The sequence below is a fragment of the Lepisosteus oculatus genome, chromosome 6 (genome assembly GCF_040954835.1).
Source record: "Lepisosteus oculatus isolate fLepOcu1 chromosome 6, fLepOcu1.hap2, whole genome shotgun sequence".
Lineage (NCBI taxonomy): Eukaryota > Metazoa > Chordata > Actinopteri > Semionotiformes > Lepisosteidae > Lepisosteus > Lepisosteus oculatus.
Window position 1 is genome coordinate 50,552,471 of NC_090701.1, and position 16,649 is coordinate 50,569,119.

General features: G+C 37.8%; 1 protein-coding gene across 4 annotated transcripts in view; it reads left to right on the plus strand.

The window, feature by feature from the left end:
- Positions 1-16,649, plus strand: part of LOC102693504 (sodium/potassium transporting ATPase interacting 3) — a 165,644-nt gene that overhangs the window by 112,822 nt on the left and 36,173 nt on the right. For all 4 annotated transcript variants that reach the window (XM_015353749.2, XM_015353752.2, XM_015353750.2 and 1 more), the window contains exon 4: positions 5,432-5,629. In XM_015353749.2, the coding sequence (XP_015209235.1) occupies positions 5,432-5,629 (198 nt within the window). The remainder of the gene's footprint in view (positions 1-5,431; positions 5,630-16,649) is intronic.

A 16,649-nucleotide genomic window follows, 5' to 3' on the forward strand; every position in this document is an offset into this window, starting at 1 on the left:
TACATTTTTACTAATTGCAGATTTTCTGTTAGATGAATGGATATTACCTGGCCTGCCCTCTGTGTGGCAGATACAATCAATTACTCGCTGCCAGTTTTATTGGAAAAGTGTGCCTTTTCTTTGTTTGCCACTTAAGTATTAATTATTCTGTCTGGAAAGCTAGCAAAGCATGACATACAATAATTACAGAATGAGTGTACATTCATTAAAAATACCTTCGGAAGCAAATTTACGGTATACATTGACTAGCACAATAAAGAACACATTCTAGAACCTCTTGGGTTTACTCTGTACTGTAGCTGTTGTATTCAGTATATGGAAACAGTGTATTTCCAGTATTGAACCTTGGATGCTTACATTTTCATTATTTTATTCCTTTTTTAAAATAATGACAATAGAAATTGGTCCATTGTGAGTTTATCCTTCTGTTTTTACTGCATTGTTTGTGTTTTTGTTCTGCCAAATATATATTTTCCTTCTTAAGAAATTTCTAGTAATACCAACAGAGACACAACCACAGGACCTGCATTAAACCTAAGATAATCCTAGCAATGCTGTAGGAATGCTTAGGTGGTATAACCTATTGATAGTGCTTGATACTTAAATTTGCAGAAGAGTCTCTGAGACAATTAAATTCAATTGTTAAGAAAAAGCAGTCTGCGTTATCGCATTTAAAGGGGCATCCTTGGAACCTTTAAGGTTAACCAATCTGCTGGCAGCATACTGCCTGTTAGAAATGAAGCTGAGTTGAGGCAGGATAACTGCTACTTTCACTGCTGCTGGTAGCTACTATGAGCAGCTGATAGGCAAGACATTGACTAAGCTAGACTACATAAACAGCATCAGAGGATTGAGTGATGGAGATCGTTTTGTTCCGTGTGATTGAATTTAGAGTGAACAATGTGAGACTTTCTAGTTCATTATGACCTTATGGGAGACAGGGAAAAAGCTCTACCTTCCAGGTTGAATAACCGGACGTACTGTACTGTTTACGAGGTCTTTTGCTTTGGTCATAAACCAATCTTCTCCATTTTTCTTTTTGTTTAAAACATATTTGAACGTGAGAAGAGGGCAGATGGTCCTCACGGCTTGTTTATTTTTTAGTAATTGCTTTATCTAAGGATCTCATCCAGGCTTTCCTTGGAAGAGGGTGGGGAAATGCCAGTTATTCTCAGTTTTACACAGACCTTTTCCTTCGTTTCCTTAGTTATGTCCTCTGCTTTATGTGTCCTAAAGACATTTTTATTGTGGTCATTAACAAAAACATGCTCTTTTTTTTTTATCTTTGAGAAAAAAATTCTGCCACTAAGGCAATGAGCCATACAGCTGATTTAGTAAAATCTTGTTTTTTTCCATAAAGTTTTTTTAAATAAAAAACACTGTATTTAACACACAATAATGCCAGCAGCTCTTTATATTTGTATTTTATGAAAATTTATGAAAAAATGTTTGCTGTGTTATGATGTACTAAATTACTCCTATTAAAAGATAGTATTCATTTGATTGTTTATATTTTACACATACAGCAAGCAATTACATCAGAAATACCCACAAAATAGCTCAGTTGAATATTTCCTTCATTTGCATTATTTTCTTTTATCCATCACATTTTAAGTTACACTTCAGTATTTTAATATATTCCCTAAAAACCTCATTATGTTAATGGGATATTGTGCAGTGAAATTGCTTTGCATTGCTTTGCATTTGCATTTAATTGTCTCCTTCCTGAATTGTATAAATGCACCCTTTTGTCACATTTATGTAGGATGCATTTTACAATCACTTTAATTACTTGTTTTTTGTTTGGGAACATGGTTCTTCGCTGCAACTGGAGGCTTTTTTCTGAATTTGTTTTTTTTCTCTCTCTCTTCTGGGTTCAGTATGCATGTCATTTGAACGTATTTGAAAACAATCCTTTTCTTTAAAAGGCAAAACAAAAATCACAAAGTACAGTATGTTAAATGTAACAATGTTATATTATGTTACATTATTAATAATGTTATATACAAAGAAATAATACAGTAATAATAAAACTATAATTTTATTGAGAATATAATAAATTGCACTCCTCTGTGATCTTCCATGTCGTTTCTGTTGCCAGTGGTCAAACTGCGATTTCAATATGCACTTGTGATCACCTCACATAATCTAGCTGCATAAGGGGGAGAAGAAGAGTGACTGAATCTTCTCAAGCAATATGTTCAATCTGCTTTTTGGTTTAATTAGTATGTTGAAGTCATTCATTGCCATTAAAGGATGATTATACATGCTTGCTCTTAATGGAAACCTGCTTAAGCTCCAGGAAACCCTGGAGGGAAAGCATCTTCAGCTCTTAGAGGCGTGCTCCTGTTGAGAATGACCTCGAAATTTTCTACTCCATTTCATCAGCTCTCCAGGGTTCCAGCACTTTCGGACTTTTTCGCACAACAGCTCAGACTCTTTTTATCCGCACAGAATTCACAAAGTGAAATAAACCCGTAAAGCTTTCTGGAACGAGAATATTTTTCATACTTGGGATTTTAGCAGAAAGAGCATCTTCATGAAGCAGCTGGGAATTGGAGCACATCATCCTAGATGTCTCTCAAGCAGACATGGGATGCCTCTTGCGCTAATTCTCAAGATTAAGCTTTTAACTGACAATGAAATGAGTTTGGGTTTAGCAAAGTATCCTGATTTTCTGAAACCATATGTGGGAAAGAATCAGAAAATGAAAATACTGGCTGTGGCTCATTCAGAATTCTCTGTAAGACTTTGTTGGTCCAATTAATGAAGCAACACTGCGCCATAACTGAAAGCCACTATTATTTTGACTGAGTTTCAGAAAGTGTTCCAGCCACCTCAAATATATCAGTCCCACAACAGTTGCACATTGGCTTTTAATTGCCTGGTATTAAGCTTTTATCTCAAAAGATAGTCAAAAGTAGATCTTAGGTCCAAATTTGTTTCGCTATTTTGCCAGGGCCTGCTTTATCCTGTGTGTTAGTAATTTAGACAGTCATTAGTGATTATCCTATGCCACTTTTGTGCCACTTCACATAGCCTGTTCCAGTCTCGTTACGGCCCAGAGCCTTCTTCTGTAAAATAAAAAAACACATGAGCTGCATTTCTGTAAACAGTCAACCTCTCTCATTGGAAAGGAACAGGTAAAGGTTTATTCCGTGCTGAAAAGAAAAGAGATGCAACATCTCGGTTGTGGAGCCTTCTTTAGGTGACCTACTTGAACTTTTCTCGTTACTGTCTATCCCTGTCTACCATCAATTCTGTTCAAAAAAAAAATGTGCTGTATTCTAAACCAATGCTTAAGCCTAGGGTTGGCTGAAAGTAAATGTTGATTTCTTTTATATTTGTGCCATCCATTGGACTGCTGAGATGGAAATGTCAAAGTTGCTCTTGGAGTAGAGGTCTATAGGGCACAAGAAGCTGAAAGAGATCTTGGCATGAGTGATGGGGTCAACGTAGTCAGATGCTCACGGACAGCGCTCTGACACGATGGTTCTGGAGATAATAGCTTTTGTACAGTAGCCTTTCTCTTCGTTGTCATAAATGCCATGCGCTGACATCTGTGGCAGGGACACGCCATTCATGGGACAGTGCCACAAATGTCAGCGGGTAATTCAAGTGAGATTCTGCCCTTTGGTGGTCTGGCAGAGGCAGGGAATTACTGAGCATACACATCACCATCACTGCCTCTCGCTTACACATATACTGAGAGAAGTATACAGTATACATATAGAAAGAGGCAGTGATGGCAATAACAGTTCCCAGTAAACCATTTCCCCTTAAGTAAAAGCAGTTAAGTGGTAAAGTTTGAGCAGGGAACCAAACATTAAATGCTTTGTGCCCCTCTATGCTAATGTGACATTATCCTACACTGTCATGCAAGTCAGGGGTATTTGTAATGCTGCAGTATGATAATAAAACCATTTGATCTGGTATTACATGAAACAGCCTCATGCATCACAAATAATATTTTAGGTTAGATTTTCCAGAACTGAGAGGAAAATGCACTGAGAGGTTTTTATAAAATAATATGTACGCATGTAGCTAATTAGCGCTTTAACTGAAGCTTAACACTTTTTCACACTCTTGACTTATGACTTAATGCTTAATTTTTTCATGCTGGCTTTGTTTCAAGTGATTTTTTTTTCACAACACCAAATTCCTCTGCAGCATAATTGGAGAGGTGATTTGTTCATAATGCCAGCCTATTTCCCACCACCTCTTCACAGTCATTAATACGAATAACAATTCACAAACAAAGAAATACAAAATAATGATACAGATTGAGATTGAGCCCATGAGAGGCTTTAAAAACAGTAATTAAACTCAATTCTGTATTCTTTCTGTAACAATGCTAGAAAACTGGTCAGGCAAATAGTCAACTAATTTAATTTCCAATGAATATTTTTCTGTTTGTTTCCCCAGACAGAAACAGGATTAAATGACACACTATACAAGTTTAATGTTAAGTGAGAAACAAAGATGGCTGTCTTTAGTGTTCTGAAACACATATACATGTTTTTGATATACCAGCTTAAAAAAGAAAAAAAATACATACTTTAGTTTGAAGGAATAAGAACAAGTAATATTATCATAAATACATGATTGAATTATTGTATCGGATTAAGTGGTTAGAAAATGGATGGATGGATTTTAAAATTCTATAGTTTTAAAAACAGAATTCCCTGCTTTGGGTGAACAAAATTAGTTTTATAATGTGGAGGTACGGTATTTGTCATTTACTTTATATTAGACCTTGCAAGGGTTATACAGTATGCCTGAGATGCGTTGGATACATCTGACCCTTAACCTGACAACTGTTCCCTCTAAGTCAGTGAAAGGATGTGCAAACACTGGCAAACAACCCTAGATTAACATAACCTTGCTACCATTATGTGTGTTAGATCATATATAAAACAGTGATTGTGATGCAGAACAATACTGCTTCTAAAGTGCACTATTTTATTGCGATTTCCAGTCCAGCAGTAAGCAAAGTCCAATACAATAAAATAAACTGTAGATTTATGATGCATTCTTTCTTAGGGAGCCTTGACCATTTCAAAATAACTCCCTCTTTACCCAAAAAAGAGCATGCAGGGCAGTCCATGTAATTTCTAAATCTGTAAATTGGTGCTAAGAAAATGTCATTCATTCCAAACGGGTGTGGATGTGAGTTGAATTATTTTCACTTTTTTAAACCACTTTTTTAAAGTGGTTACAGGTAATTTACTGAAAAATGGTCAACTCATGATGCTCACTTTTTTCATTAACCTTTGCCTAATCCCTTTAAAGACAAGATATGTTCGGTGTAAAATTTTGGAGTAATGTATATCTGTCTTATAAGTTGTTATAAGCAAAAATATTTGGGGAGATATTTTCATTTCAATGAGAAATAGCCTGTTGTGTCTTTCTTCTTTCGCCTGTCTGCCAGGACACAGATTTTATGACCTTCAACATCTCCATGCACCGGTCCTGGTGGCGGGAACACGGGCCGGGCTGTGTGAGAAGAGAAGTCCAGCCCCCGCCCAGCCAGGCCCCTGCTGACCACTCCTACATCTCTGTGACTGGGTGCATCATGCCATTCCAGTACCTGGAGGCCCTCCACAGCTCTTTCCAACTGCTGCTGTCTGTGAGTACTGTGTAGCCCCCAGCATCGCGCTGTGAGCCTGGCCCAACATCCATCTCATACCCCAGACCCTGAAACAGACATTGTAGAGGAATTATTTTATCCCATACTCCATCAAACTACTCAATCAGTAACTGAGTAATGGTTTATGAGCAAGTGGTATCTGTGCATTATGTGCAGGTGGAATTATATAGGCTTGGTCTAATTGTGGGGGGGTAGTAAATATAATAATAAATATTCCTTATACTTATAGTGCAGTTTTCTGGAGACTCCACTCAAAACGCTCTACGGGTAATGGAGACTCCCCTCCACTACCACCATTGTGTAGCCCCCCCTGAGTGATGCGATGGCAGCCAGATTGCTAGAACGCTCACCGTACTCCAGCTATCAGTGGGGGGGAGAACAGAGTGATGAAGCCAGTTCATAGAGGTTGATTATTAGGAGGCCATGATTGGTAAAGGCCAGGGAGATCTGCCCAAGACACTGAGGTTACACCCCTACTCTTTTTGAAAAGCGCCCTGGGATTTACAATGATCACAGAGTGTCAGGACCTCGGTTTTACGTCTCATCTCAAGGACAATGCCTTTTGTACAGTGTCCCCATCACTATACTGGGATATTAGAACCCACACAGAGGGCAGGGTGAGTGCCCCCTGCTGGTTCCACTAACACCTCTTCCAGGAGTGACCATAGCTTTCTCAGGTGGTCTCCCATCCAGGTACAGACCAGGTTCACACCTGCTGAGCTTCAGTAGGCTGCCTGTTGTGAGTTGCAGGGTGATATGGCCATAGGAGAGGTATGAAAAGGATATGTATAGGTAGGTGTCATCATGTTATGTTAACATGTACTATTAGTATGCTTTGTAATTTTCACTGTGTGTAATACATGCTTAAATGCAAGACAAATGTCTGAGAAATCAGACAAAGTATTATCGTACCATATTTACAGAATGCTTATTAAGTTAATGTGCCACCTCAATTCAGCTCAACCAGCAGTGGATGTGCACACAGCCGTCTTTATACAACTGCTTGACCCCTTACAATTGCCTCACATTTGACTCAGACCTTGTCTGAAAGCGTGAATAACAAACCAGGGACTGCACAAGTGGAAAGGAAGACCGAAGACTCTTTTTCTTCTATGTTGTATTTAGAACAAACATTTGAATTGAAAATGTGATGAATAGTTTCTCAGGTCAGTGCAGCTCCTGTCTGTGCACTTACAGTACATATTTTGAACAGCGGTGTAGTGTACAGACCTGATTGAGAACAGCAGAGATTCAGGGTGTGTCAGCAATCTTAATACCCCAACAGTGTGCTGTGCGCCCCCTGGTGGACGCTGGCAGTGTTACTGCCCTTTGTCATTTGGCCCATCATGCTGTGTGGGTGGACCTTTTCGTTCCACAGCATGTGTTAGAAGAAAGAATATCTCTACCATAATACCTTGTAATTTACCCTTTTGACAATTTTCACTTCAAACCTATGTTTGAATATGTCTTTGAGACTTATTTGAACCAAGCCACGAAAATCACTAGAGAAATAATATAATTTTGATTCATATCCCCAGAGTTTCCAGTGTTCAATGTCAACCTTTCCTTTGTAGAGGTGGTTAGTTTTTGTCACTTCCCTGGTGTTGAATCCCTTTTCATCTGGTGTATGCTTTTTCAGTCTTTTTCTCTACAGAAGGTTTACTCAACTTGCAGCTCTTCCAGCCATTTCCAGTGAAGGACTATTAGCTTTTTAATTGTTATGTTGATCCCACTAATTATTGATTGAATAATTAAGGGGCCTGTTCACTGCAAAACTGTGTTAAGCAGCCCTGCACTCTGGAGAGAAACCAATTACATACTGTACAGTATGTCTTCAGCTTGAATTGTATAATCTTAGATAATAGCATAATACATAGATGTTTACATGGGTTTCGTGTTGTAAGAACAGAATCTGTTTGATTTTGTTTGAACTTCGAACTATGAAACCTCATGATTTTTTTCATTTATGTTTTAAGGTGCCATTATAATCCAACAATTTTAAATATCATACTGTATAGCAGATTTGTTAGTATGTGAAGTATAGTTGTTTGGCTTCAATTTAGAAATGCTAAGGGCAGCGTACAGAAGGAAGTAACACCAGTCCATACAGTGCTGTCACAGGGCACTGCTTTCCTCGAGAGGTCACAAGTTCTCCCAGTCCCCAACAAAAAGGATGCCAATTTATCTGCATTACACCAAGAACAGCAGGAAATATAAATGGCAACAACTTTCAGTTAGGCACAAGAGCTTCTTCCTTTTTCAAGTCTTGCCTGGAAACGTGTATCTGCCTTTTTGTTTTGAAAGCTCCACCCCTCTTAACTCCTAAAAGCTTCTTAAGGGTTAAAGGTATGCTGCTCCTTTTACAAACATCTGTTCAGACAACAATAACAGTATACAGAAGCCTCCACTCTGGTGCTGCTACGGATTTGTATTTTGTATTTTCTTAAGAAGATGAATTCTGTGCAGATATTTTAATTTATGGGGAAAATGGCGGAACACCTGTGTTTTTAAACGGATGGGGGCGCTGTGGAATCAGGCCGGTGTCTGTGTGGTTACTGTTCACTGGGCTTTAGCGTTTGGCATATGAATGCAGGCGAGTAAGATTAGTTACTACTAACAAACATATATAATTCTACATATTTACAACTACTTACAAGTCTATTTTTTTCTTTTTCTGCCCTCCTGCTGCCATGGACACAAATCCTCTAACAGGTAAGTGTACAGTTTCTTTACAGCCCAACAGCAAACACTGTAGGCTGTGGGATAGCGCCCCCACACCAGTGTGTTTTTTTTTCATTTACTTTTCTTGTATTGGTCAGCACCTCTGTAATACGAATGCGTTGTAGTGCACGGATATCTCTGTGTTTATATTATTTATTTAATATAGCTAGCTTATTTGATTGTTTTCGGGTTGTGTTGTGCTGAATTCAAGTAAGCGGGTAATAAGAGAATAATTAGAGAAACAAGTAATAGGTTTATTCCATGCTGAAAAAAAAAAAGAAGAAAGAGAACACAACGTTTCGGCCGTGGAGCCTTCTTCAGGTATGACGGCCGAAACGTTGTGTTTTCTTTCTTCCACCTGAACTATTAGAGAAATTCGATTATACTAATTATATAGTTACCCAGCCATGTGTCTGAAGCAGAAAGGTGAAATTTGCTCCTCTCATTTGTAATCGTTGTTGCCTTTCTACGTTTTGTATATATGAACAGCGTGCAGTGACCGTGTAGCCGCTTTCTTTTTGAGAGAAGGGGGCTTCACAAGCAGTTGAAGGTAGAAGAGTCCCAGAGTAGAAATCTTAAAAATGAAATTGCTAAAACTCCTCTACCAAACTAATTGAATGAAGAATCAAATCTAATGTTCTTAAAAACTCTCAGCCTCCCTCGAGCTGCGGGGCAGTTAATTTGTTATACGGGAAATGATAGTCCATTGATGGGGCTATGAATAAAATGTTACATCTTATTTCCGTAGACCTAGGGGAAAAAAAGCTTTTTTTCTGTAGAGGAAAAAAATCGTATAAAAGTATTTATATAAAGATGTCTTGTAGTTAACCAAATCTTTGTACAGGTGTTTACTCTACTAGCGGTCTTGGTGGAGCCTATGGGATTTAAACAGTACATTCCTGATCTATTAAAACTAAAATAAACTGTTGGGAACAGAATGGAAAATAGAAATTGCAGTAGGGTGATAAATGTGTGATCTTAGTGGAAATCTTGAAAATGACTTGATTGAGTGCAGGTCTTAGACTTGATATGTTTCAACTTGGCAAGAATGCAGGGGCTTCTAGTGAGGTTGGTAATTATAGCTTGCTTCCTCTGTCAGATTCTTATCACATTGTTTTTTTATGCATCCTAATTTTCTTTCTGAAAGTATGGCAGGACTGCTGATATTTTTTAATACTTATTTTGTCAAAGCAAAAACGAAAGTGTGCTGCAACTGGCAGATATGGAGAACTGATTATTATTTTGAGTGCTTAACTGAGACAACGATGATTTAACATTCAGGAACTATTTTCTGTGGCTTTAATGATTATCAGTATTAACTACTGTACAAGCCACAAATCTTCCCTTGTCCGAAAGACTAATAGTAATGGCTTGAATACAAAACTCGGCCTATGTAGTTTTTCACTTTGATTTATTGTATCTGTGATCCCAGCCAAACCCTACAACTCTCTTTGTGTTTATTCTTACCTAAACCTAAACATAAAGATTAAGAGCAACGTATCAAACAGAAACAGTGCCTTGTATTGCCACTCTATGCATGTGGCTGTGCTGTTTAACATCTTCGTAGAGTCATGCATGGCCATACTCAGTACAGCACATGAAGGCAGTGAATAGACCATATGCTCAGCCCCATGGGACTCCAGGAGCTGCTGTGCTTATTCCATGCAGGTAGTTATTACTGCCAGGAGCAAGAGAATATGTTTCTCAACAGAATGACTCAAATACTGACAGGAGCAGGACCACTTAGAGAAATAAAATCCTCCTAGCCATCGTTCATTTTTATATGTAAAGTGGGGAAAATCAGACATTCAATCCGAAAAGCAGTGATAAATGTTAGTTATTCCCAATCTTGACATTACACATTTCTGTGTCATTGCGTGCATTTGAATAAAAGCCACAAGTTTCAAACATGTATTCATGATCATCTACAGGTAGCACTCGTGGCTTCCACTATTGTCTGTCTTGTAAATTTCTGGTATTTAAGTCAATAGGTTGGTTCATCTACAAATAGTACAATGGTGACGATGGAGGGAAGTTTGTGTTGTTTGCGCAGATTGGGTTGGACAGTATGTTGTAAGAGATCATTATATGACATTCTTCCTGTTTGAACTTTCAGCTCTGCCGTTAGTCTGTGTGATTGCAGGGAATATCTGAATGTTTTCTGTGTGGAGAAAAATTATTACATCAACATGAAGTATACTCTATTAAAAAGTGTTTAAATAACTGTGAAATAGTTATAATAACCATCCAATATAAAACCCCATCCCAGCAGCACAGAGAGCAAAGAAGGACTGACCACACCAGGCTGCTCTTAACTTGGAAGAGATGCCAGTCATTGCAAGGGGAGAAAGAGACCACTCTGAATTCATCCTAACCAGCATGGCTTGGTGTGGGAAAACAAAAATACCACAGACGCGGAAAGAACAGGCAGGCTCCACACAGCGTATACAAGCCCAGAATCAAACCCAGCACCCGAGAGCTGTGAGATGAAATATAACACACCTCTCTGCCATTTTAGTGCACGGATGTTATTAATAAATATTTAGCAGACACTTTTATCCAAGAAATTCCAAAAATAAATCGCAGTTTGCATTCAGTCGACTTGATTTAGGTTGTATAGTATTGTAGTTTCATTCTGCTTGTTGCACTGACTATAAATTGTATGCAATCAGGGGTTGAATGCCGAATAAATTATCTTTTTTCATTATTTGGAGTACTAAGAATACTTAATACTCCGGTGTTTCACATTATCTAGGGTTGACTATTCTGCTCATATGGTTTAAGATAATGTTCCTTCCCCAGCTGACAATATTGACTTACTTACTTTATGGACTCTTAGATTAGAGATTGGAGCCTCTGCATTTGCCTACATGAGCCAAGCGTTTCCTTTACACGGCATCCGCTATTCAGCAACTGGGCAGTAGGTAGATCAATAAACTATCATGTAAGCAAGAAATGTTATGAATTTGAAGTTAGGTAAAATACATTTTTGCTTTTCGTTTGTCTACACAATGCAGGAAGAAAGGGTTTTAGGTTCTATTTCTTTCCAAACTCATGTTTCCTGGGAATCTGGGAAGGGCAGAGAGACGAACAGGGTCATGCTGTCGTGATGGGACACAATATAGCCAACTATCACATCATTTTTGAATGGTTTGCTCAAAGTACCACATTACTTTGTGGTCACGCATGTTATGTATTGCTGTTGAGGGACACCCAGCTTTAAAATCAATTGATTAACGAGACTCGCAGGCGGACGGGGGAAATGAATAGAATGAAATCAGCCAGACGAATACGTATCTATCAGAAAAGAGTTAACGGTTCAAAACGCACTGCTCCAAACAGGTTAATGCATTTTTAAAGGACTGCCGTTTAAGGTATTTGTAATGGGGACCCTGCTGCCAAAGCGATGTGATTAGACCAATCTGCACCAGTTGGCTGCAGTGTAGGGGTGGCTCAGAGGGGCTGGTAAGGGTTGGGAAAGCAGACTCGCAGGGCGTTGCTGCAGCTGTCTTGGATGAGGTCGCTTCTTTGGGAGCTCGCCTGTAATTGCTTCTGCTTGGCAGTTACACAGTCCATGGAGAGACTGAGCAGGTTTCAAGAAAGGAGAGTCCTTCGGAAACGCAAAACTCTGATTAAAGTCAAATGACACTCTTAAGAATTTGAAATGGAGCAACGATATAATATTCTGTTTAAGAAATGAGCATTTCTTACTTAAGAAACCCATTAAATCATTTGAATATTGATCAGAAAACTTTTTTTTGTCAGAGAGACTGGATGCAATTTAAGGAATTTCATTGGCATCTTAAAATACTCTCCTCAGCATTCCTCCTCTTCATAAATTATTGGTGCGTTGCTAATTTCAAAGAATCGGCGAGCCATTAATTATTCAATGTGAAAATGAAAGATGACGTTCAGGGAGCCTGAATATTATTTCATCAAAGGAAAGCCATATTTAATTAAAAATCAGCTGTGGTTGAACAGCCGGTACAATAAGGACATACAGGAGCCTGTAAATAATTAATCAAAGCAAGGCGGGTGACTAGCCTTTTCTGCTGAGAGATGGAGCGAAGGGAAAAACCAGTAGCTCACTTTAGGTGCGTCTGTATACAAAGAAATAAGCAATGCATAAATAAACTGATTGTGTGGTTTTACTCTTCGCTCAAGGCCTTCATGTACAGAACTTATGTAGTGGTGGTTATGTGCTATATTTAGTATGGATCGTGGGAATTAAAAATAAACTCTCACCATTTTACAATCCTGAGGAGTGTAACCATTTAAATATACTTCTAATTCTGCTTTGCATATATAGTTAAATTTAGTAGCTGCTCTTGAACCTTAACAAGGGCTACAACAGTTGTCCTTGGCTGTTAACTTTGGGTTTATAAATGCGCAGAGAGAATACGAAATCTGTTCAGGCAATTCTGTTTAGCATTGTGAAAGGGTAATATCGAATTAATATTCATCCATATAACTCATAGAGACTGTTTTTTAAAAACGCATCCTAAACCTGAATTGTGTTCCTTTTAAGACGCTTCTCGGTTCAGCCTGAAATTTGAGTCATGAGTTATTTTGTAATAATATTATGTGTATTCTACATTTTGAGGAAGAAGTCGCAATATGTAATTTGTTCTAGACATAAAAAATACAGAGGTTAAAAAAGTGTTTGAATTGGGGAAAAACCATTTACATTTTTTGAGTTTGTATTAAAAGTTCAATATTATCCTGTTGGAATCGATGGAAATGATCCATGTTCTGCATAATTATTAGTTACATAGTTTATGTTATTTACATTAGTTCATTTCTCAGTGATGTGTTCCTTGAAATCTACAAGTGATAGATCTACTGTATGTCTTCTGTTATTAATGCACTGAAATGTCTAGAATCAGAAGGTATTCTAGACTTTTATTGGACATAATTCAGATAATGAACCAATGACTTGCAGGAAAATAAGATCAATAACACGAGTTTGCTAAAAGTTTTGTTATCCTTTGGAACTTGAATGACATATCTATGTTGGGGGAAGTTTCATGTTATACATGAAATCAAACAATAATTTACACTCAAGTACAGAGAATGTGACCTTTTCCAAGATGACAGGAAGTGAGAAAGTGAAAAGGTTATGGTAGACCTCAGCAGAGGTCATGTGACGAGGCTGTACACCAAGCCGTTCTCTTACCTTATTTTAGCTTTAGTTTTGTTTCTATCTGTTTCATGTTACTGATCCCTTCACCATCCACTGGACACCTGTAAATATTCAGTTACAGAGGAGAATAGGAGATATAAGTAAAACATGTGTTGGTTATGTGTGAATGATGTAATGGCACTTAAGAAATGAAGGACAGCCTTGTTTAAAGGCTGGATAGGAAATTACCTTTTGTTAATAAGGACCATATTAGATTGGGTAGGGGCAGCATATTTCACAGTGTTTAGCATTGCTGCCTTATACAGTTCCGGACCTGGGCTACTATCTTTGCAGAGTTTGTATGTTCTCCCCATGTTGATGTAGGGGTGTTACCCCGGCATCCTGACCAAATGTCCCATTGGCCTTTACCAATCTTGGCCTCCTGATAATCCCCGTCTGTGAACTGGCTTCATCGCTCTGTTCTCCTCCCCACTGAGAGCTGGTGTGTGATGAGAGTACTGACGCACTATGGCTGCCGTCGCATCATCCAAGTGGGGCTGCACATTGGTAGTGGAGGGGAGTCCCCATTACCTGTAAAGCGCTTTGAGTGGAGTGTCCAGGAAAGTGCTATAGAAGTGTAAGCAATTATTATTATTATTATTATTATTATTATTATTAATAATAATAATAATAATAATAATAATAATATTGATGTGGGGTTCTTCTGGGTGCCCTGGTTTCCTCCCACAGTCCAATGACATGGCGGTACGTTAGTTGGCCTCTAGGCAGATTGGTCCTGGTGTGTGTGTGTGTTGTGTCTGTGTGTGCCCTGCAGAAGATTCATTTCCCTTGAGTATCAGCTTGTGAGCTACAAAGGAACAAGTAGAGGTCAGTTTCACACTGTAAAAAGGGAATAGTAAAAAGAGAGGAAGAATCAACACAATATTCCATCTGTTTAGTCTTCTTCCATTTTGTTGCCACTCAAGAACTGTGTTTCTGTAATACAGTAACTATACATGCCATACAAGTATGTCCTATTTTGAAGTTTTACCAAATATTCAAACATAATGAAAAATGAAAGGATTAACATTTTAAGTGCACAAGAACATAATCCATAATTTCCTTTTTCTGCCCAGTTGACTGAGAGAGGAAAGAGAAGATGTACAGTATAAATGGAATTTAGACAACTGAAAATAATCTAAAATCCCACTAAATATACAACTACAGTGGGTGTTGATGGTTGTGCAGTGGCTAAGTCTTTCTTTCTGACTTGTACTGTTGTGATTAGTTAGATTTTTCTAGGTCAAAAAAGCCTTTGAAGATACATAAAAGTTTACTTCTTCAAACACAGCAGACTCCTTTCTCAGTTTATGTGGAAGAGGTTCTGAGCTTACTTAAGGCAAGTTTTGCGACATCAGAAGGATGTGATTATAGAACGAGGCAATGGGTATAATTCATCAAAGGCTTTAACCTGCTTTAAGGATATTCATGTCAACTTTAATGTAGTGGTAGTTTTGTTTATTTTAGGCATTATAAGTAAAATATTTACCATAACCGAATTCTGACCAATAGTGATTTCATTATCTACATAATTTATGGTGATTCTGGGTCACCCTTAACCATGTTTGGAACCAAATTTGTTTTAAAAGATTTTAAAAGCAAGCAGACACAGGACTAGTACAGCTTTTGTTATTTTATTTCTGACATCTTTCTGTTTTAACTACTGGTGTTCATACCATAGCATTTAACTAGATTGTGTGGAAATCTGTTTAGGGATTACTGCTACCTCCCTTCAATGGTTCCACCCCTGTCTGCAGCCAATTTGCACTTCAAGGTTATTTTAGAGTTGATGATGCTCCAGTTACTCGGGATGTTCTGTGCTGGGTCCTTTACAATTTAATATTGACATGTTGCCACTTGGTCATATTATTTGCCATCATGAATTTGTGTTTCACTGGTATGGTGATGACACTGTGTGACTCAGATTCATTGGCAAACTACAGTAAATCAGGTACTACAGCTGGGGTTCCTGCGCTTTACAGGCTTTCAATAGCAACTATTCATAGTTGTTGATTTCCTTCACATTGTTTCCAGTGCTGTAATTAAACTGCAGTTAAACTTCAGCTGTGCCATTGTTCGCCATGTGTTTATGTTTAAAAAAATATTAGAAATGTTACAGGGGTCTTCCCCTCAGCATAACACTGCTATCTTAAGGGCCTCACTTTTGTTACATGCCATTATTTAATCAGGATTAGACTCTTTTAATTCTTTGCTAACTGGTTTATCCACTGAAATACTAAATAGGCTTTAGTATGTATTCAGTATGTCAACAGGATGCATTTATGGCTCAGTCTCAGCTTGCAACTTCCATTCCTGTACTGACTCCTTGGGACATACAAAGTGGATTTTAAAGTTCTTCTTATGAAGAAGACAATGATCAAGGTCCTTAATGGTCTACGTTATCTGAACGTTTTACTGCATGAGTTCAGCCCAACTCTTAATCTAAGATCAGTTGACCTGGGTCATCTTAGATGATGACCTGAGACCTCAGGGTGAGTCCGGAGCCTCTTTCTTGGCACTATGTCTGTGGACTTGCTGGTCCACATCCATTAGAGACGTGTAGACTCACTTAAAGACCTGTCTTTTTATTATAGCCTTTAATGTATAAGTTTGTTTTTAATGTTGGCTTCATTTTGTTGGTTTACTGAGTATAATTATGCTAAATATGTGCTTTATATGTGTACCATTGTACAGTCCTTTGCGTTCCTTAAAACACTTATATATATAAGGTAGATTGTAAATAATGTTGATTAGTATTGCTCATAAAATAAATTTGGAAACATTTGCGTTTTTGTGACATAAATTTGGTTCTGTAAATACAGGGACTCTTGAGGTTTAAAAGAATATTTTAATTTATTTATAGTTGGCATAAATATTTTGTCAATGATAAATTGCACATAATAGTTTGCAATTACTCTCCCATTCAAATCTGTAACTATTCACGCAGCAGGAATTATGAGCAAATTATCAGCCTTAAACTTGTTGCATACAGTAATTCAATTCTGTCTACAGCAAATATTCTTTAATTCTTAATTTACACAATCATTTCATTCCCTTAAAGCATGATCTTAAATCCAATGTCTTAAAATGTCATTG